This window comes from Tupaia chinensis, unplaced genomic scaffold, assembly GCF_000334495.1.
Source record: "Tupaia chinensis unplaced genomic scaffold, TupChi_1.0 Scaffold144472_1, whole genome shotgun sequence".
NCBI classification, from domain to species: Eukaryota; Metazoa; Chordata; class Mammalia; order Scandentia; family Tupaiidae; genus Tupaia; species Tupaia belangeri.
Window position 1 is genome coordinate 868,300 of NW_006204331.1, and position 22,321 is coordinate 890,620.

A 22,321-nucleotide genomic window follows, 5' to 3' on the forward strand; every position below is an offset into this window, starting at 1 on the left:
ATTCTGGGTTGGCACAGGTGTTGCGATGGCGCCTCAGTCGACAAGGGACTCAAACCCCCCTGTGCCCACAGCTGGCAGGCTCATTGAAACCCGTTACCCGTGTTCTTTTCAAGCTTATTTATTTATTCATTGATTGAGAGAGTGCGAGAGGCAGGTACCCTCCACGGGCTCACGTCAGCCTCGTCCCCGTCTCCCCAGCCAGCCGGAGGGCAGTGCACGCTTGTGCTGTGTCCAGGCTGGCCAGCACCGGGCCCATCTGGCTTCGGCACTGCACAGTGGGTGCTGCTACTGCTCCCAGTTTCTGGAATCCTGACGGCATTTTTCCAGGACCCAAGAAGGCAGCACCAAGGTCCTGGCAGATCGATACACACCCACAGATATGTGAAACAGCCAGGTTCAAAATTTTTTCCATGGTTCCTATTTGCTGAACGATGGCTATTAACAGGCCGGATGTTAGTTAACCCACTGCTGGAAACGAATGTGAGTGGAAGGCAGTCGAGCTGCACAGAACGAGAACAGGAAGTGCAGAAGGCCCCTGTGAAGCGGTCGGAAGATGCACGATTGGGCCTGCTCCCCACATGGCCTGCTGAGGGGTTCGAGTCCTGAGCCCAGTGGCTTGGAAAACACAGTGGGTGCGTGTGCGTGTGTACCAGAGCCCTGACAGGAGAATGGAGAAGGGACTGCAGTGACGTCTCACCCCCCCACCTGGCTCCAGTGAGCATGCATGCCCTAGAACAAACTAAAAGAGAAGATTCATGATCTAGTAACAAAACCACCATCTGTTGAAATTAATTGTCAAAGCCAAGAGCCTATGAAAAGAAGACTATTTCGGGTTTTCTAGAATGTCCCAGAGCCACCTGGGAAGGACCCCTGAGCCCACCAACCGCTCCGACTGTCCGTGCTGCCTGTGGGTCAGGCGGCTCCGACCACAGGACATGTGCAGCCCCTGCCCTGCTGTGCAAAATCGCCACAAGCAGACGACACTCACCCAACCATGGAGAGCTCCTGACGGACGGGCTGGGGCGGGACCGACAGCAGCCGACAGCTGGAACTGCTGCCAAACTGCACATCGAGGAGCTGCGGCGCCTCCCTGCACCGTGTAGCGGGGCTGTGTGCACCGGAGATTGGCTCACGGGCAGCCAGGCCTGAGAGGCAGCTCCTGGCTAGCACAGGAGCATGGCGCCACGTCACAGCCATGCACACCCAGGTGGCAGCTACGGCCCCTGCCTTCCCCGGCTCCACGACCTCTGTAGGGCCCACCTTCCCCTGGCCACCACTTCAGAGCGCCCAGCTTAGAGTGCAGGGCGAGGCGACCTCCAGGCCGAGGCTGCCTACGCAGGCCAGTGCCCACACACTCGCCCAGAGGGTGGGGCCCATGAGGGCCCATTCAGGCACCAGGGGCAAGGCAGTGCATTTCCAGACCGCAGGTTTCTGGAGAATGAAGGCTTTTGTCCTGGGATTTATATTCTTCGATCTAGAGTTTGCCCGGCAACATGCTGATGTCACTTTATGAAAAAAAAAACAGCCCAGCCCTGCCAAGCTCCGTGGCGTGCCGCCCGCTGGCAGGTGTCCAGACCTGCCACACTCGGCCCCCAGCACCTGCTCACAGTCCTCCAGCCACGGGGGCGGCAGACCATTATCTACAGAAACGAGAGGGTAAACTCTTAGCAGAAAAGTTCAGTTTTTAGAATATTAAAAACAAAGGACTTAAACAAGCAGTAAGATGACCTACTGGCCAGACCTGGGGCCGCGGCTCCACAGCCGCACCAGGAGCTGTGGGTCTGACCAGAACCCTCGTCCATGTGGAGTCCAGGCCATGCTCAGGCACACCAGCCCCGCGGGCCCTCAGGGGGTGGCTCAGCCCAGCCCTGTACTGAGGGGACGGGCAGAAACTGCCAGGGCAGCTGAGGCAGGAGTGGGGCTTCTCCCCTGGACACCTGCCCCACCAGACCGACCTCCCCAAGTGGGCGAAAGGGCTGTTTGGGCTAGCTGTGCCCCTCGGCCCACCTGGGCACAGCTTCCGACACAAACACTCTGGAGGTGGGGCCATGGGCACGGGCAGCCCGCTTGTCCTCACCCCAGAACCCTCCTGACAATAGGCGGTCAGCCTCATCAGGCACCAGAGGGCCCGTCTCAGGCCTGCCTGAGGAGGCCAAGACACGGGACTAGACAGAGCGCAAAGGCCCAAGCCCTGCACAGGAGGGTGGCGGCCCTCCCTCCGGCCTCCACACCCGCTGGCCCTGCTGCAGTCTGCTCCTTCCCAGTGACCCCAGTGTCCCCGCCACCTGGGGGTCCCAGCACAGAGCTGTCCTGGGCACACGTTCCAGGCCCTCAAACCCTAAACTGGCCTCCTGGGGTCCTGACCATACCTAGGTTTCCAACGACACACCCTTTCTTTGTTTCATTTATTTATTTACTTATTATCATTATTTTTTAATTTGACCAGAGAGAGAGAAAGTGAGAATCAACAGCCAGGTTCGAGACCAGAACTGCAGGTGGCCACGTGAGGTCCAGCACCTTAGTCCCGCACCACCTGCTGGCCCCAGAGATGTTCTCGGGGCACCCGAGGCCATGTGGCTGACAAGGCCTGTGGTACACCAGCCCTGGCTCGACCCCAGCCCACTCCTGCAGCTGCTCGGCCGCCACTCGGGCCCTCGGGAACACAGAGGAGGAAGAGTCCCATGACACCAGTCACGGCGACGCGCTCCACTACCCTCACCCACCCCGAGCTCCAAGGAAGGCTTCAGTGCCGACGACACATGCTGCAGTTGGTGAGGACAGAGGTGTGCACCACGGCCCAACCACCACGGTGGACACCACGCTCCTCACGTCACTCAGGACCCAGGACACAGGCACTGCAGCCAGAAAGGGGACCTTGCACACACCCAAACCAGCCCTCGAGGTCTTGGGGTCTGCGCCTCCATGGGGAGCCAGACCTGGCCGTCCTCTCGTGTCAACGGAACAGCCACCTGCTGGCAGGGGCGGTCACATGGCCCTCGGCAGCACCAGCACTGCCACCGCACACGTGGCCTCCAGGACCAAGGACTGGCGACCGCTCACCCAGGGCTGATGCCTGGCAGCGCAGACTAGAGAAGCTCACGCCTCACCTCTCTGGGGAGCGGAGGGGGGCTGTGCTCACGGTGCCTGGGGCTGGAGGCAACGCCACCACACACACTCATGCAGCCAGCCTGGGCAGGAGCCATGGCCCACCCGCTTCCCCACAGGCATGAGGCGCAGCACTGAGGCCGGACGGAGGGCCACACTGTGCCACAAAGGCCCCTGTCCCCACGGGGCCCCTTCCGGGCAAGCTCATTCCATGGTTGGGCTTGATAGCCTTTAGGCACGGACACCGCAGGCTCGAGTGTGGACGGGGCCTGCAAGCCCAGGGCAGTTTCCCACTGCGTGCCCGACGACCCCCGCCCATGCCCTCTCCCTCCACGGGGCAAGCTCAGGGGCCATCCCCCGGGACCTGGAGGCCAGTCCAGGCTGTGACATGGCCTCGTCACCTCCCACAGGGAGGTGGAAAGGCCGCAGCTGCCACTGCAGTCCTGAGCGGGTGGCCATAGCTGCGTCCCCAGTCAGTCCACCCAATCTCACGCCCAATGGCCAGAACAGACTAGCGCGAAGCGGCGCTGCACCCCGCACTTACAGGACAGCGAGTGGGCACCTTTGGGCAAGTACTCGAACAGCAGGGCTCCGTCATCCCCAAGCACGTCGGCCTTGAGAGACAGCAGGCTGTTCTTGCTCATTAGTGCCGCCCGCAGGCTGGCCACGGCGGTGGCCTGGTGCAGTGCCTCGTCCTTCTCGGGGGTGAGGGGTGGGCCCAGGCAGCTGGCTTCTCCTCCCAGGAGACCCTCATCCACGTGTGCAAACTGCTCGGCCCTCTCCCCACGGCCGTCCGAGCTGCTGGCCTCGGTGACAGTCAGGTCTGCACCTGGAGGTGGGAGGGACATGCGTGTTAGAGAGCACATGGGCACGTCAGCCTCTCCCAGCGCGAAGCGTAAAGACGGAGGTATGTGAGGAGCTCTGACCGCCTCTGCAGGCTGTGGGACAGCATCGAGTCCCACCCAGCCCGTGAACCAAGCAGGGCGCCCGGAGCCCTGGCACGTCAGGGCCATGACATGCCCCGGAGAGTGGCAAAGCCACCACCAGACCCCCGGTGGGAGGTCGATCCAAAGCAACGGGTGGGTGAGCACCCAGGACAGGGCAGAGGCAGCCCGGGTGGCTCGCTGGGCCAGCTGGAGTGGTGGCCAAGGCGGCTGGACCCCACATGGCCAGCTGTGTGGCTCAAGTCCCAGGCCCAGTGGCTTACAACACATTCTGGGTGCGTGTATGTGCGTGTCCAAACTCCCGAAAGGAGAAAGAGAGGGGCTTGCGGCGGGCTGCCCCGGAGTGGGTGCCCCCCACCCCATCTCTCTAGCAACCCACGTGGCCTCTAGAAAATTAAAAAAAAAAAAAGATGAGACACTCAGAATTGATCTGTGACCTCAGTGAATGTTAGAGGGAGGCATGTTCCCAGTAGCGGCGAGAACACACGTCCACACGCAGCCTGTGTGTAAGTGTTCAGTGCAGGGCCCTGGTGTGCAGCCACACAGCACGCACCGTGGACAGCACACAGCCGCACCACTGTGCCGCCGGCTGCAGGAAGGGGGCGCCGACTCGGCCTCAGCATGGAGGGCCTGGTGCCGGTGAAAGAGCCAGCGGTGAAGACCCCACCTCACAGTATTTCGTTTCTATGAAGTGGAATGGGCGGACCCAAAGCGACAGAAGGCAGATTAGAGGCTGCCAGGGCTGGGGAGGGGCAGGGGCTTGGAGGCTACACCTAGAGTGGGGTCTCGGTTTGGGGCGGTGGTGCTCCACAGCCGACTGAGGGTGGCTGCACCGCTCTGAGGTCAAGAACAACCTCAGGGTGTCCCGTCAGTGGCGAGTCACACTCAGTAGGCTGTCCCTTTAAGAGGATGCCTTTGGGCCCTGCGTGGAGCGTCCACCGGGCACATGCAGGAGCCAGAGGCCCAGACAAGGAAGGAGGCTGGTGGCCGAGGGCTTGGGGCAGCAGGACGTGGACAGCACAGCACCCTGTGTCTTCAGACACAGCCCCTAAGTCCTAGGGCAGCCCTCACACGCCAGCTGAGCACTGTGTCAGGGAGTCGGTCCCACACGATTGACCATGGTTCGAATCCCTGCACCCCCTCCTGGGGTGCTTTCTTGCTCCCCACCTGTCTTTCTGGTGAGTGTGCACAGCCCTGGCAATTAAAACCAAAACGGACCAGCAGTGGCACAGTGGTTAAGGCACGGGACCACGTGGCAGACCACAGTTCAAATCACGCCGGGAGCATGCACGTGTGTGCCCCAAATCCCAGAGGCAGACAGAGAAGGAACTGTGGCATGACTGTTCCCCCTGGGGTTGACGTCTCACTTTAAGAGGAAAATAAACCAGGGTACTTTAGGGGAGAGGAAGCACAGAGTGAAGGGCAATGGGCCAGTATTCGAGAGAGAGACGAGTGGTCTAGACGAGGCACTGCCCTGCCCTGAGCACGGGGGCTCCCACGGCCCGGCCACAGCGCCCTCTCGACCGGACCATGATCTGCAGTTCTCAAGGCTGTGCATCTGGAGACCCAGGGACAGGTCCCTGGCAGCCGATGTCCAGCTCAGTCCACCTGAACCTCAGCCTGGCCTCCCGGTAAACCTGTTACCGCTGCTTGGGCCAGGCGGGGCCTCCGAGTGACGCAGGCCCAGCCTCAGGAGACGGGCTGGAGGGTCACGGAGCCCTCCTCCAGGACTCAGGGCAGGGCAGGAGGGTCACCGCAGGGAAGATGCAGGCCTCAGTGCTCTGTGGGCCCCATACAGAGCAGAGGCCGCCCTTCCCCCGTCACCCTCAGCCACCAGGGCCACCCCAAAAGCAAACCGTGTCCTCGTCCCGGTGACCACGGCGCAGGTCAGCTCTGGATTCCTGAAGTCCTGTAGCCTCTGCCAGGTGCCTGGGCCACGACGGTTCACTCCAAATTTCTGGATGGCGTTTAGCGCATCTTCTGATGTAAGGGCAACACCGTGGCGAACAATGTCAAAGTAGCCGAGCCATCGAGAGACCGGGTATACAGGAAGCATGAAAAAGGGGCCACGATGGTGGGTGAGCTGTGACAGCCGCTCATGTCGCAGGGGCCACGGGCTTGGTCCATCTGAGCCGGGCCAGCATGGTTCTGAGTGGGGCCTTCCAGGGCGATGAGGCCATGTCGACACCTGGCCCTGCACCCGCTCTGCCGAAATCTTGACCTTGGACTTGACAGCCTCCAGTTGGAGGTGGCTTTCTTTCTTTTAAAAGAAAAATATTTATCTAACTTTGTTTACTATTATTATTTTAAAATTTGCTATAGGCACACACACTCACCAGAGAGTGACAGACACAGAGAGAGAGAGGGAAAGTGAGAAAGCAAACCACCAGGTCTGAGACTCAAACTGTGGTCAGCCTTAACCGCCTCACCACCTGCTGGCCCCAAGAATGGCTTTCTTTTTTTTTAGGTTGTTGCCATAGAGCCTGTGCACTCACCAGAGAAGAGAGGGACAGAGATACAGAGTGAGGGAAAGTGAGAAATCACCCCCCAGGGAGGATGGTCATGCCACAATCCCTTCTCCATACTCCTTGCACGCACATGTGCCTGGTGTGATTTTCAAGCCACTGGGTCTGAGACTCAAATTGCAGTTGGTCGTGTGAGAATCCAGCCATCCTGACTCCACACCAGCTGGCCTGGAGAAACGACTTCTCCCAGCATCAGGTACCCAGGCTCTTTCCGCCATCTTTCTGTGCCGCCACGACTGTGTGCACGAGTGTCCTGGCTGGTGCTCTCGAGAGCGTCAGCAGTGCTGAAGAGAGGAAGCGCCAGGTCCTAGGCCGTGCTCTGGTCACGTCTGCTTTCTAGCTGCGACGATGCATGGTTACGTGGCCGAATGTGAGATCGCTGAGCACCACAGAGCTGGGACAATGGCCGCGAGCCTCCACCGCAGGGAAGATGCAGGCCTCAGTGCTCTGTGGGCCCCATACAGAGCAGAGGCCGCCCTTCCCCCGTCACCCTCAGCCACCAGGGCCACCCCAAAAGCAAACCGTGTCCTCGTCCCGGTGACCACGGCGCAGGTCAGCTCTGGATTCCTGAAGTCCTGTAGCCTCTGCCAGGTGCCTGGGCCACGACGGTTCACTCCAAATTTCTGGATGGCGTTTAGCGCATCTTCTGATGTAAGGGCAACACCGTGGCGAACAATGTCAAAGTAGCCGAGCCATCGAGAGACCGGGTATACAGGAAGCATGAAAAAGGGGCCACGATGGTGGGTGAGCTGTGACAGCCGCTCATGTCGCAGGGGCCACGGGCTTGGTCCATCTGAGCCGGGCCAGCATGGTTCTGAGTGGGGCCTTCCAGGGCGATGAGGCCATGTCGACACCTGGCCCTGCACCCGCTCTGCCGAAATCTTGACCTTGGACTTGACAGCCTCCAGTTGGAGGTGGCTTTCTTTCTTTTAAAAGAAAAATATTTATCTAACTTTGTTTACTATTATTATTTTAAAATTTGCTATAGGCACACACACTCACCAGAGAGTGACAGACACAGAGAGAGAGAGGGAAAGTGAGAAAGCAAACCACCAGGTCTGAGACTCAAACTGTGGTCAGCCTTAACCGCCTCACCACCTGCTGGCCCCAAGAATGGCTTTCTTTTTTTTTAGGTTGTTGCCATAGAGCCTGTGCACTCACCAGAGAAGAGAGGGACAGAGATACAGAGTGAGGGAAAGTGAGAAATCACCCCCCAGGGAGGATGGTCATGCCACAATCCCTTCTCCATACTCCTTGCACGCACATGTGCCTGGTGTGATTTTCAAGCCACTGGGTCTGAGACTCAAATTGCAGTTGGTCGTGTGAGAATCCAGCCATCCTGACTCCACACCAGCTGGCCTGGAGAAACGACTTCTCCCAGCATCAGGTACCCAGGCTCTTTCCGCCATCTTTCTGTGCCGCCACGACTGTGTGCACGAGTGTCCTGGCTGGTGCTCTCGAGAGCGTCAGCAGTGCTGAAGAGAGGAAGCGCCAGGTCCTAGGCCGTGCTCTGGTCACGTCTGCTTTCTAGCTGCGACGATGCATGGTTACGTGGCCGAATGTGAGATCGCTGAGCACCACAGAGCTGGGACAATGGCCGCGAGCCTCACTGGCAGGTTAAACAGTGCGGGCTGCTCAGCCCCGGAGCTGATGTGCAGCTCAAAGATCTGGAGACATGGCAGAACAACCTGCTCCCATCGCGGCAGTCTGGCTTCATCATCCTAACGGCCTCAGCTGTCATCATGGACCATGAAGCAAGACAGAAACAGGAGGGAGGATCCTGGGATTGTTTTTCTAGGGATGTAACACACATAGGCAAATAAAATGCCTCATTGGGATAAAAACAAGTTTCCTGGGCTGCAGTGGGCACCCGGTGACACCAAGTGTTCTTCAGGGACTGACAGCCCTTCAGAAGAGACGGCAACAGGAGGCAGCGGGTCCCAACGGCTCAGACCCTGCACCACCGGGGCGAGCCTCGAGCCCAGGCAATGACGGCACCTCGCCTCACGGCCACGGAGCAACATTCGAGGCCTGTCCAGCTGGCGGGAAGTCCACTCAGCGGCTGCCTGGGGGCGAGGGCCTGATGACCCCGAGAACACTCAGGCCCTCACAGGGCTTAGTGCATGCATTTGTCAAAGTGTGGGCCAGCAATGGTGCGGTGGTTAAGGCCCTGGACTCTGCTGGACTCCCACGTGGCAGACCACGGTCTACGTCCCGGATCTGGTGGCTTGAAAATGCACACATGCCCCAAATCCTGAGAGGAGGATGGAGAAGGGGTTGTGGTGTGACCATCTCCCGGAGGGTGAGTTCTCAGTTTGTCTCTGTCTCTCTGGTGAGCACACGTGCCCTATGCCAAAATTCCCTATTAAAAAAAAAAAAAAAAAAAAAAACTGGGACCAGCAAAACAAAAAAAACTGGCACCAGCAGATGGTGTCATGGTTACAGTGCTGGACTCACATCATCGACTGCAGTTCAAGTCCCAGACCTGGCAGCTTGGGACTCACACAGGGCCTGTGTACGTGCATGCCCAAGATCCCAAGAGGAGAATGGAAGAGAAGGGACTGTGGCATGGCCAGCCCCTCTAGGGGCCAATTTCTTGCTTTTAGTCTCTCTGCCTCTCCAATGAGCACATGTGCTCTATAATAAAAATATCTCTAAAAATAATAATAAATAAAATAAAACTTATCCGAAGGTATATCGGAGTGGGTGTACCTCACAGGACTTGGAACCCACAAACACTGTGCTCTGGGGAGGCTGAAGTGTGAGGGGGCGAAACATTCCGAAGTCGACACGCTGTGAAATGCACTGAAAACTAAGATGCTTTTTTGGGTGACAAGATAGGTAAATATGCAATAAGGCAGAGTGTTAACCGGAGAGTCGAGGAGCGTCTCGACCTTTCTGTGTCAGTTTTCCTGTTCCGATGCTAGGAGAGGACGAGCCACTCAGACCAAGGGCTTGGAAACCGCGCTCGCTTCCCGTGTGCACCACATCTCCACAGAAAGGGGCCAACAGGTGGCACACAGGCTAAGGCGTGGGATTCCACACGGCTGGCTCCACAGCAAAAACACGCTGGGCACGAGTGCATGTGTGCTCAAAACCCCTGGAGGATGGGGGACAAGGGACGGCACCGGGCATCACCCTGAGGGGCCTTCTCTCTCTCCAGCAAGCACACACTCCCTATCGCAAAAAAAAAAAACACAGAGAAAAGGAATGGCAAGTTTCACCCCCAAAGCTACCTTGGTAGTCCTCTGCACACCCTGGGTAAGCTGACGTCCCCCAGGTGCCATCCCTAGATGTCCCCCAGGAGCCTGTGGCTGTCACCTACATGGCAGAGGGCCTTTGCTGCTCCAGGTCTCAAGGCAGCTTGTCCTGGAGGACCTGGGGGCCCACACAGAATGGCAAGGGTCAGACACAGAGCAATGAGGACAGAGGCTGAGGAAGGCAAGCTGCCCACCGGGCGAAGGATGTGGGTGGCCGCTAGGAGCTGGAAAGGGCAAGGAAACACCTATCTCAGGAGTCCCGGGAGGAGTCAGCCTACACGTCCGGGACTGTCAGAGGGTAAACTCGTGTTGCTTCAGCCTGACGAGTTACGGCGCCGGTGGGACCCAGTCACAACCTGGAAATGGACGGCCACCCACCACCGTGGTTGGGAGCTGGAGCCACATGGCCAACTGGGGTTCGAATCGCAGCCCTGCAGCCCGGGACACACCGGATGGGGACACCCTGGATGTGCAGTACAGGGCGGGGAGGGGGAGGAGACGGGACTGCAGCAGGGTGCCTTCCCTCTCCCACTCCTTTTCTGTTTCTCTCTCTGGCTGGCAAGCACACGTGTCCTTTGACGATCTTTAAAGTAAGGAACAGAAACAGACACACCCAGAAGCCCCAAAAAACATGCAGGAGGGGGAGCGGGCAGAACAGACCCTGGAGGCTCGACAGTGACGGGGCTGTGTCCATGCCACGGGCCCCACTCACCGAGCAGAAGCAGACACTGCCTCAGCCCTCCAGGAGGCAAGAGAGCCCGTGGCAGAGCCCAGAGTGGGCACCTGCTGGTGTAAAGTCCAAAGGCAAAAGTGGCCATACTGCAGATGCCCAGCTGGTCCTGACAGGGCTTCTGGCCGGGGCCATGTCAACACGCAGAGCGGACGGGTTCTGCCCCTTCCTCGGGCGTCTCGGTCTGAACATGGTTTGCACGTAAGTCGGTGGCACAGAGGGTGAGGGGCTGGTGCCCACACGACCCACCACGCGGTCTGAGTCCCGATACGTGTGAGTGCGTGCCCAAAACCCCCAAAAGGAAGACGGAGGAGGGAGGGCTGCAGCTGGCCGTCTCCCGGGGACGGCGCGCTCGTGTGTGCTCTCTCTCTAGTGAGTGCACATGCCCTACAACAAAACTAAAAAATGAAAAAAAAAAAAAAGGTTGAACAAAGAGCTATCAAAATTTTCTTTTTTTAAAAAAAATTATTTTATTTTATTTACTTATTCATTTATTTTAATTTGACCAGAGAGAGAAAGAGAAAGAGTGAGTGAGAAGGCAGATCACCAGGTCCGAGACTCCAACCGTGTCCACATGGGAGTGTCCTGCGCCTTAGCCACCATGCCACCTGCTGCCCCATCGGTTTTCAAAAGAACAGTTGGTGTTCCAGCCCCACCACACCCAAGTGCACTGGCTATGAGCCCAGGCCCCGTCCCAGCTGTGGGGCTTCATCCCTGCAGAACTAGGTCCACGAGAGTGTGGTTGGGTCAGAGCTTGCCTCCAGCTTCGGCCAGAGCAAAAGTGCAGTCACCTCATCAGAGCCTTCCCAGCTGCTCTGGGCTCGCCACAGCCTCCCTCTGCGGCCTGGCCCAAGGGAGACCGTGCCCACGACAGGGCCACACAGCAATGGGGCCACAGGTGCCAGCGCAACGCCCCCAGTCCCCAGAAGGAATGGTCTCTCTCCCTCTCTCTTTCTCTGTCTCTCCAGCAAGCACATGTGCCCTCTCACACACACACAATTTTTTTAATTATTTAATTTTATTTATTCATTCCTTTATTTTTAAAATTATTTACTTAATTTTACTTATTATTGTTATTATTTTTTAATTTGACCAGAAAGAGAAAAAAGGAGGGAGAGAGATAAAGGGAGAATGAGAAAGCAAGCCTCCAGGTCCAAGAGTCAAACATGGCTGGCGTATGGGAGTCCGGTGCCTCGACCACCCCACCACCTACGGGCCCCGTATTCACTCACTTATTGTAATTCGAGCAGAGAAAGAGGGAAAGTGAGAAACCAAGCCACCAGGTCCAGGACTCGAACTGTGGTCAGCCATGTTGGCGTGTCCAGTGCCTTAACCACCAAGCGACCTGCTGGCTCCATCACAAAGATTTTTTAAAACGTGTTTAAGGACCAGCAGATGGCACAGTGGTTAAGGTGCTGGACTCCCACGTGGCTGACCACAGTTCAAATCCCAGACCCAGGGGCCGGCAAGTGGCATGGTGGTTAAAGGCGCTGGACTCCCACATGGCCAACCGCGGTTCAAGTCTCGGACCTGGTAGCTTGCTTTCTCACTTCCTCTCTCTCTCTCTGTCTCTCTCTGGTCAAACTGGAAAATAATAATGATAATAATAATAAATAAATTTAAATAAAATAATTCTTAAAAAAAAAAAAATCCCAGACCCAGTGGTTGAAACACATGGGGCACTTGTGCCTAAATCCTGACAGGACCATGGAGAAGGGACAGGGTGTGGTCAGTGCCCCGGGGCTGATTTCTCACTTTCTGTCTTTCTGGCAAGTGTATGTGCTTTGTAGCAAAAATCTCTCAAGAAAAGAATATAAATATGTTTGGTCTTTTGTTTCAAAAAAGCACTCTTAAAAGCTGGTGGGTGCCATGGTCACCATGAGCCAAGGTGGAGCAGAGGGGACAAGTTAGGTGGTCCCTGGTGCAGAGGGGACAAGTTAGGTGGTCCCTGGTGCAGAGGGGACAAGTTAGGTGGTCCCTGGTGCAGAGGGGACAAGTTAGGTGGTCCCTGGTGCAGAGGGGACAAGTTAGGTGGTCCCTGGAGCAGAGGGGACAAGTTAGGTGGCCCCTGGTACAGAGGGGACAAGTTAGGTGGTCCCTGGAGCAGAGGGGACAAGTTAGGTGGTCCCTGGAGCAGAGGGGACAAGTTAGGTGGTCCCTGGAGCAGAGGGGACAAGTTAGGTGGTCCCTGGTGCAGAGGGGACAAGTTAGGTGGTCCCTGGTGCAGAGGGGACAAGTTAGGTGGTCCCTGGTGCAGAGGGGACAAGTTAGGTGGTCCCTGGTGCAGAGGGGACAAGTTAGGTGGCCCCTGGAGCAGAGGGGACAAGTTAGGTGGCCCCTGGAGCAGAGGGGACAAGTTAGGTGGCCCCTGGAGCAGAGGGGACAAGTTAGGTGGTCCCTGGTGCAGAGGGGACAAGTTAGGTGGCCCCTGGCAGAGGCTGGAAGGTGAGCATTGGGGCTAAAGGCTCCACGTGGCCACAGAAACCACCTGACCCATCATCCTGGAGAGGGACTCTCCCTCCTGAACACGGCTGAGGAATAAACACACTGTTCTTCTCTAAGATGCTATAAGCCTGCAATGAAAACAAACTAACCTCCACTTGGGGTATGACTCACGCTTCCAGACCCCAGCCTGTGGACCAGGAGGGGCAGAGGCTTGGGAACGGCAGGCTACCATGGCGTGGGCAGAGCCGTCCTACGCACAAGCCAACACCTCACGTCCGCGACTCGGCAGCTCAGAATAACCTACCAGGAGCCTTTCGCAGTTGCCGTGGTAACGCACGGGCTTTAAGATGCTAACAGAGGAACGCAGCAGAAATCACTTGTGGGACTCAAACACCTTCTGCCTGACGCCTGCACTGGGAGCAGCCAGCCCACAGGCTCTGGGTGTGTCACTCACGGGTAGCCAGCACCCACACTGTGGCGTCCTGGGACAGCTGGTGGCCTGCAGCCCATGCCCGTCGGGTCGAGCCGTCACCAGGCCCTGCTGCCCTTGCATAGTGGTCAGGCACAGTGAAGTGCCGACAGGTTAGGAGTGGGCCCGGCCCTCTGCTGAGGACAGCCGCAGGGAGACACCACCTGCCTGTCCACTCAGGGGCTCGACACCCTTACCTCGTTCAGTTAACGGTTCTGGAGGGCTGCTCTCTCGAGCCTGGGGACGTCTGGACACACTTCGGTTCTCACGACCTGGGGCCAGTGCTACCAGCACCGGGGGGGCAGGCTGCCAAGGAGAGAACCCAACTTGCAGTGGACACACAACGTGGCTCCTGCAAGGGCCCAGCCAGAGCCTGGGCAGGGCAGGCACAGCAGCTGCAGGACAGTGGCCAGTTACGGCGTGTCTGAGCGGAGCGTGGTTACCGGGATGAACACGGGGGCTGCTGCAGCTCTGGGAATCCGCTCCTGCTGGCCACGCAGTGACGGGCACTTAGAGACGGCCGAGTGCAAAATCCACGTCACCCGTGCTTCGCCGCAGACCTATAGGCCACGGTCTCTCGAGGCCTGGCTTCACCACGCTCGAAGCTCCTCGGGTTCTTTCTGTGGGGCTCACTCCCACCCGCAGGGAGGAGCAGCCCCTCTGTGGGGCCTGCCAGCCCTGCCCGGGAGCACTTACAGGATGCGAAGCAGGCTGCCCACCCTCAGCACACCCAAGCACTGGTGACACGGTTCAGGCCACAGAACCCGAATCTCAGCTGCTGGGATGCCTCCCTCTGCGAGACTGGGCGGTGAGGCAGGGCAGAGGCTCAGCTGGACCCCGTTGTGACTGTGCATCCCCTGGGACACGTGACATTCGTCACCCACCTGTCTGGGAGGCACATGGAACAACTCTTCAGGCTGTGAGTTTTTGCGAAGCTCGCCGGCGCCCCGGCACCGACCCTCACAGGGATGATGTGGGAGCTCGTGGCCCGCAGCTCAGCCTGTGAGCAGCACCCGTGAGTCTGCATGGTCGTACCAGCAGCGCCTGCGGCCCCTCCTTGCTCGGAGGCTGTTCACCCTGGCCAAGCCGAGGTGGCCCACGGAGGACGAAGCACCCATGGGATATTCCGGTTTAAACTTACTGGGACTGACCCACAGCGGCCGTCTGTGGGGACAGAGGACCTGAGCCGAGGTCAGGCTGGCGGCCAGCTTAGCTACCCAAGTGCTGCCCGTGGGAGGGAAGGCTGCCCTGCATGCCAGACCCACACCCATCACCAGGGAGCTGCCTCCAGGGTGTGCCCTATTCCCACGACAGACCCTCAGCTCAGCCCCTCAGCTCTGCAGTGGCCTCTACGTGGGGGTGATGCCGGCCACACCAACTTCCTGTGAAGAGAGGTGACCACAGGAAGCCACCAGTGAGAGCCTGGACACGTGTCGTGTCACCAACACAACGCCACTAAGCCCGCGACACGGAGCGCGGAGCCCCGCCCCGAGCGCAGGAAAGGCTTACTTGAGTCGCGGCCACTGAACGGCCACGCCGACGTGGGGAGGAAGGACGGCACTGGGGAGCTGGCCCGGCTGCCCGCCCCCGCCCGCTGCGTGATGTGCCGGACGGTCTCCTTGTTCTTCCGGTTCTTCCTCCGGCCCGTGGGCTGCCAGCCGGCCCCCGCGCCCTGCTCAGGAAAAGTGCCCTGGGCTGCCCCGTCCTTGGCAGAAGGCGGCTCGCTCCCTCCGTAGTGGGACGGTGAGACCTGCTCCTCCTTGATGTGCAGTGCCCCGCAGGCCCCGTCCCCGGGCCACAGGGGCTGCGGGGAGGCATCCCCGGGGCCGTCCTTGGGCTCCTGCTCCTCCCTGCTGTAGGCGCTTCCTCCCTCATGGCAGCTGGCAATGGCTGAGTCCCCGGAGGAGTTGGTGGGACTCGCTCGCCGCGCCAGCCACGGGGAGATGCTCCTTCCGGCCATCACAGCCGAGAGCAGGGCCTCCGTGCTGCCGCTGGCCGGGGCCCCCACCTCGAGCTCGGGGAGCCCGTCTGCGGCGTCCGCCTTGATGTTGATGTCCAGCGCGGCCTTGATGAAGTCGTGGCATGCTTGCACGATGTCCGTCATCTGCAGGAAGCTGGCGGCAGACATCACTTCGATGACGTTCCTGCTGGTGAGCGCCAGGTGGGCAGAGTACATGAAGTCGATGATGGCCTTGAAGCCCTGGGCCGTGACAATGTCCAGGTGGGTGACCGTGGCCTGCTCAGACGTCTTCTGCACCTGGCAGTAGAGGGTCTTGAAGTAGCGGCTGCTGCCGAGCAGGACGTTCTTGTGGGCCTTGAACACCTTGCCCTCGACGACCACACACACGTCACACAGGACGCCGTGCTGCCGCTGTTCGTCAAGCTCCCGCAGCAGGTGCCGGTAGTGGGAGGCGATTTCCATGTCTTCCTTCCGGTCGTTCATCTGGGAGCCGCCGCTGCCTCTTCTACGAACTCTGCAGGGCAAGAAGGACAGAGTCAGCCATACGGTCCAGGCAGACGGCTGCGGGGAGGCCTGGGTTGGCCGCGCTGCACACCCAGCAGCCGTGCACGGCAAGGAGACCAGGCATGCGAGGGCAGCAGGCGTCGGAGGGTCTGGCCTGGGAGGGAATGCCGGAGCCCAGCTCCTGTGCTCTGGGTGAACCACAGCCACACGGACACGGAGTCTGGCTCATACAGCACCAGTTCCCCTGACAGACCACCACCACTGGCCAAAACAAATGCCCAGTCCTGGCCTGCACCCCACGCACATCTCCACGCGGGCCAGCTCTGTGGCGTGGTGGTCACAGCAGCCGGATCCTTCGTGGCTGACGGCGGTGTGGGTCCAGCCCAGCAGCTCGAGAAACACATCAGGCGTGCGCGCCCAGACGGGGAAGGGAATGCAGCATGGCCCATTCCCTGTGGGGGGTGCTTTCTCCTCTCCCTTTCTCTGGTGAGCACATATCCTAACAAAGTAATTAAAAGTTAAAATTTTAAAAATGAGACTTCCACACAAAAAGCCCACCAATAAGGACTTGCAGCAGGTGAATCGATGTCCCATATTTAGCCCTGAAATTTCCCAAAAATCTGAGCTCAGACCAACTCAGGAAGGGGACTCGCCTGCATCGGGTCCCTGCCCCACCCTGGGCACAGAGGGGGGGTCCCGGAGCTCCTGAGAGACGGTGCCCAGGACCGTGCAGTGTGTGGGCTGGAGAATGACAACCTCCTGGGCCACCCTGCCCCGAACTCAGAGCCAGAAAAGACTCAGAATTGCTCCTGGATCCCACCCAGCTGGCGCCCAGTGACCGGCATCACCCAGAGCTGCCATGGCTCTGCACTGGCGCGGCCACCACAGGGAACGTGCGCTTGTAGTTCTGGGGCCGAGAGTCTGAAGCGAGGGCGCTGGCTGCTCAGGGGTCATCCCTGCCCCGGCCGTCTCCGGCGTTCCCAGCAGACGCACCGTGCTGTCCCCTGCAAGTGCATGCACAAGGGCCTGGCCGTGCGGGACAATCTGCCTAGGAACCTGCCATGGCTGTGACGCCCACAGGACCTTCGGCTTACTTTCTTTCTTTTACATCTTCTTGCTGTAGGGCACGTGCATCCGCTGGAGAGACGCAGAGAGGCAAAGCGAGAAACCACCTCCCAGAGGCGGTCAGGCTGCAATCCCTGCCCCTCTCAGGAGCCTGGGCAGGGCACGGAGGCACACACGCCGTGTGTCCTCCTTTTCTTTCCTTTTTTTTTTAAAGTAACATCTAGTTTATTTAACTTCTCCCTTCTTCTCTCCATTCTTTGGTTTTGTTTCATTTGCTAGGTTTCTGCCATAGGGCACATGCGCTCGCTGGAGAGGAGACAGAGAGAGAGAAATTGAGAAATCACCCCCCGGGGGATGGCCACACCACAGTCCCTTCTTCTCCAGTCTCTTCCTGGGATTTTGCACACGCATGCACACCCAGTGTGATTTTCAAGCCAGCAGGTCCGGGATGCAAACTGCAGTCGGCCACGTGGGATCCAGCCGCCTTACCCTGCACGCCACCTGCTGATCCTCTGGTGACCTTATTATTCCCAAATAAGGTCCCATTCTAAGGTCCTTGGGCTAGACTCTCCACAGGAGAATCTGGGTGCTCATGTGCCCCCCACACTGCCCAAGAACTTGGCCTTCTCTGCCGACCTCCACCTCCGGGTGGACTCACCAAGGTAGCGGCGCTCAGCTAAGTGCACAGTGCGCCAGCAGGAAGCCAGGCTGCGCACGGGCGGTCCCAAACTGCCCCTTGGGGTGGGCGGAGGGAGGGGCTCCGGGCACCTTCACTGCCCCAGCCAGTCCCTACAGACAGCACCTGACTCGGCTTCAGAGCGCCCAGGAGCAGCCCTCACTGTGTCCTCTCACAGGCTTCTGGCCCCGCTTCCCGTCAGGCTGCAAGCTCCCAGCCACCACCCTGCAGCCTCCCTTGCAGCTGGCCCCCATGGCAGCTCCACATCAGCCCGGATGGCAGGCTGAGGTGGACACGCTACTTCTGTGGGCTCAGCCACCATGTGCAATGATCGCAGAGCATCCCAGCATCCCCTCCTCACCGTGGACGGGACAGGGAGCATTCAGGCTGCAGGGAAGGAGCCACACCAGCCGAGCCGGCATGGCAGGGCGGAACCAGTGGTGCCCTCACCACTGTAGGCAGGAAGAGGGTGCCGGCAGAAAGCCCCCAGAGGCTTACCCTTCACACAGGGTTCAGGGCATTCGATGGCCTACATGGAGCGGGGCACCCAACACACCCACCATTTAACCCTGACACCCTGGCTTGACGCCTGCAGTCCTCAAGTGAGCCTGCTCCTGGAGCAGGGCGCTCAGGGCTTTGTCTTTAGTTTTTGCTAGAGGTCATGTAACTTACTGGAGAGACGTAGACAGAGACACAGAGAGAGAGGGAAAGTGAGAAGGCAAGCCACCAGTCTGGGACTAGAACCACAGTCGGCCATGTGGGAGTCCAGTGCCCTTAACAATCATGCCACCTGCCAGCCCCCGGTTTTCTTTTTTTTACAGAAGTATTTTCTATTTAACTTTATTTATTTTGCTTTTATTTTATTTATTTTAATTTGATCAGAGAGGGACAGATTTAGAGAGAGCAAGAGAGAGAGGGAAAGTGAGAAAGCAAGCTGCCAGGTCCAAGACTTGAACCGCAGTCAGCCATGTGGGAGTGCAGTGCCCTCAATCACCATGGTACATACTGGCCCCAGTGTGGGTCTGGGCTCAAACCACACAGGCCGCCGTGTGGCATTAAGCCGCCTGAGCCAGGACTCCACCAGCAGGCCCAGGAGCTGCGTGTCCTATCATTCAATTTCCCTGTGTAAATAAGAAGTCTCTCTCTCTTTTTTTTTTTTGCTAGAGGGCACATGCATTCACCAGAGAGACAGACAGGAAGCAAGAAATGACCTCCTAGCGGGGATGGGCACACTGCAGTCCCTACATTCCACTCTCAGGATCTTGGGCATGCACATACCTAAGATCATGCACATGCACCCGGGTCTGGGACTCGAACCGCAGTTGATTACATGGAGTCCAGCAACAGAACAATTACGCCATCTACTGGTCCCAAGGAGTCTCTTCACTTAAGGAAAACAGACCCCTTAAAGATCAGGAAGAACAGGGCCAACAGGTGGCATGGTGATTAGGGCACTGGACTCCCACATAGAAGACTGTGGTTCAAATCCCAAAACCACTCGATACCAGTGCATGTGTGTGCATGTCCAAGATCCCGAGAGGAAATTGGAGGAGAAGGGATGGTGACGTGGCCATTCCTCACAGGGGTGCTGTCTCGCTTTCTCTCTGTTTGTTTCTCTGGCAAGCACACGTGCTCTACAACAAAAATCCAAATTAAATACATAAAATCAGTTTGTACTGGGATCAGCAGTTAGTGTAATGGCTATGTCGCTGGACTCCCACGTAGTCGACTGTGGTTCGAGTCCCGGACCCGGCGGCTTAAACTCACGCCGGGCACTTGTGCGTGCGTGCCCAAGATCCCAAGAAGAGAATGGAGGAGAATGGAGGAGAAGGGACTGCGGCGTGGCCATCCCCCCTGAGGGGTGATTTCTCGCTCTCTGTCTCTCTGTCTCTCACTGTCTGTCTGGCGAGCGCACGCGCCCTATTGCGAAAACCTCTCAAAAAAAAATATATATATATATATCAGTTTGTACTTACAAAGGTTTTCCAGTAAGAACAAAAGTAAAGCTTTCATTTGGGGAAAAAGGTTGTACACTATAAAGAACAAATGAAACCACCTTTCCAAAGGCTCTGTCTGCAGCAGAAACACCCAGGAGGACGGGACCCCCAGCAGAGCAGCTCCAGGAGGGCATTAGCCTCGGATTCCACCCGCCCTCCGTATCAACGCCACACCTCCCCGTGGCAGAGGCCTGGGCACCTCACACTGGCTTCCCAGCTGCTGCCTAGCAGGGGACACCCCAAACAGCACCCTGCGTGACGTCGCGTGGGGCTCTCCTGCAGTGGCTCCGCCACAAGGGCCCTGTGGGTAAGCGTGCCTGTGGCCTTTCCTGTGACAGCGGTGTGGGCCTGCCCCATCAAACGGACACTCCGGCAGACAGGGCACGTGCGGGCGCCTCTCAACCACCTGTGCTTCACGCGGGCCAAGGCCACGTGTGGCACGTGGAGCGTGCGGCAGTGAGGGGAGGAGGGGGTCCGCTCTACACTGACGCCAGACCGTACAGAAACGGTGCACCGTCCCCGCCGTCTCCCCAGTCGTCCAGAGCCTGTTCTATTTACAGCTCCCTCATCTCAGGATCTTCAGACACTCACCGCACCAGCCTTCAGCACGACCGCTGGGCACGCCCAGGGGATCGGGGCACGTGGGCTGGGCAGCTGCACAGCCAGGCACTCGGTGGATGGCCCTCCGCCCGCCCTTGGGCCAGCAGCACACCAGATCCTTCCGTGTGGCTTCAAATGCACGGGCCCCGTACTGGGAAGGGCGTCTGCGTGCAACTTAGGAAGAGGAAGCCAAGCCTGCGAGGGCACACTGCAGCCTGGAACCCAGCGTGCAGCCTGACCACAGCAGCACCACGGTGGACACCACGAGGCTGAGACACAGGGTTGAGACGGTGCGCACTGTCTGGGAGAGGAGGGTGCAAACTGGCCGGGCCCAGGCGCCGTGGGGGACAGCCACGCCTGTGCCAGCTGCAGGGACCCCGCCGCATATCTGCCCAGCCACACACAGACCCATTGGTCAAGCTGGTGCCGCCATCCCGCCTGGGTCAGGTGGTGCTGAGGGGGTGGACGTCGCCAGGTGCTCAGCCTTCTGGTCACAGCCACACCGGAAGCAGGGAACACGCCGAACCTTCTCCACTGATAGCGGGAGTAAAGGTAGCGGCCACGAAACTGCCCAGAATATGAGCAGAAGCCACGTTGCCGAAGGCGGCCATGCGCCACCCACCCTCACTCCTCAGTGAGTGCTGAAGTCTTGTGGGTGAAGGCCACAGAAGCATGGGACCCAGGCCTGCCACGAGTCTATCGCATTTGCTGCGTAGTGTGTTCGGGGCAGTCGTCCAGAAGCGGGACGGGGTTACTCCCCTGTCCCTGAGCACGCCTACCAGAAGCTGTCCGTTCCAGGAAGATGGGGAGCGCTGGGTGCCACCTGGGCCCAGCATCCGTGCAGCTCCAGATGGTCCGTGGGCACGCAGCCTCACGCTCTCATGGGCATGTGGGGGACCAGGAGGTCCCCAAGGCTGGACCTCAAAGAAGCCACAGAGCCCCACCCCACCCTGGCCCTGTCAGAGTCACGCTAAGGAACACCTTTCCCCTCCTGAACACTCTTCTTTTTCTACTTTGTGAGAAAGTGCACGTCTCACGGAGGGCGCGAGAGGAGGAAGCACGCGTGGGCGTGACCGCACCGCAGGCCCCCCCCTGCTTGTTCCCACCTGTGGGGTACAATGCACACCCACACACGCAGCACGCCCCTCAAGATGCAGAGCCTGGGACTCGAACTGCTCCATCGGCCATGTGGGTCGAGCTCCAACCACCACAACACGGCCGACTCAGAGAAACTGAGGGTGTGGATGCCCCTCTGGAGCAGCAGTCCAAATTATTTGACCACATTTAGACTTCATTTCATTCTTTTTTACCTCTGTCTTAGAACTTCTGCATCTCAGTTACACTTAATTTAAACGTCTTATTTTAATGTTTGCTTAAAATATAATCTAACAGACAAGTGAAAAAAAATTTTAAGGTTTTTGGCACAGGGCATATGCATTTGTCAGAGAGACAGAGAGTGAGAGTCATCCCTCAGGGGAGAACGGCCTCACTGTAATCCTTTCTCCGTCATCCTTCCCTCAGGACCTCCGGCACGCACCCCATGTGATTTTCAAGTGGCCGAATCTGGGGCTCGAACCACAGTCAACAACACTGGAGTCCAGAGCTTCACCAGCATGCCACCTGCCAGCCCCTTCTTTTTAAAATTAATCTCTTAAAATTTTTCCAGAGGCAGCCAGCAGGTGTCGTGGTGGTTCAGCTGCTGGATCCCACATAGGTGACCCCATGGTTCGAGTCCCAAGCGTGGCAGCTTGGAAAACATGCCAGGGGTGCGTGCTCAAAACTCCAAGAGAAAGGAACCAGCAGTTAGCGTAATGGCTATGTTGCTGGACTCCCACGTAGTCGACCGTGGTTCGCGTCCCGGACCCGGTGGCTTAAAACTCACGCTGGGCGCATGTGCGTGCGTGCCCAAGATCCCGAGAAGAGAATGGAGGAGAAGGGATTGCGGCGTGACCATCCCCCCTGGGGGGTGATTTCTCGCTTTCTGTCTCTATGTCTCTCTCTGTCTGTTTGGCGAGCGCACACGCCCTATAGTGAAAATCTC

The 22,321-nt window shown here is 58.5% G+C and overlaps 1 protein-coding gene across 3 annotated transcripts in view; it reads right to left on the reverse strand.

Annotated features, from left to right (window-relative positions):
* The window catches only part of ZBTB46 (zinc finger and BTB domain containing 46), a 58,604-nt gene that overhangs the window by 20,152 nt on the left and 16,131 nt on the right, over positions 1-22,321 (reverse strand). For all 3 annotated transcript variants that reach the window (XM_006167076.3, XM_027767693.1, XM_027767692.1), the window contains exons 2-3: positions 14,988-15,952; positions 3,650-3,934 (exon numbers count right to left, since the gene is read on the reverse strand). In XM_006167076.3, coding sequence (XP_006167138.1) covers positions 3,650-3,934; positions 14,988-15,921 — 1,219 coding nt within the window. In that variant the 5' untranslated portion in view covers positions 15,922-15,952. The remainder of the gene's footprint in view (positions 1-3,649; positions 3,935-14,987; positions 15,953-22,321) is intronic.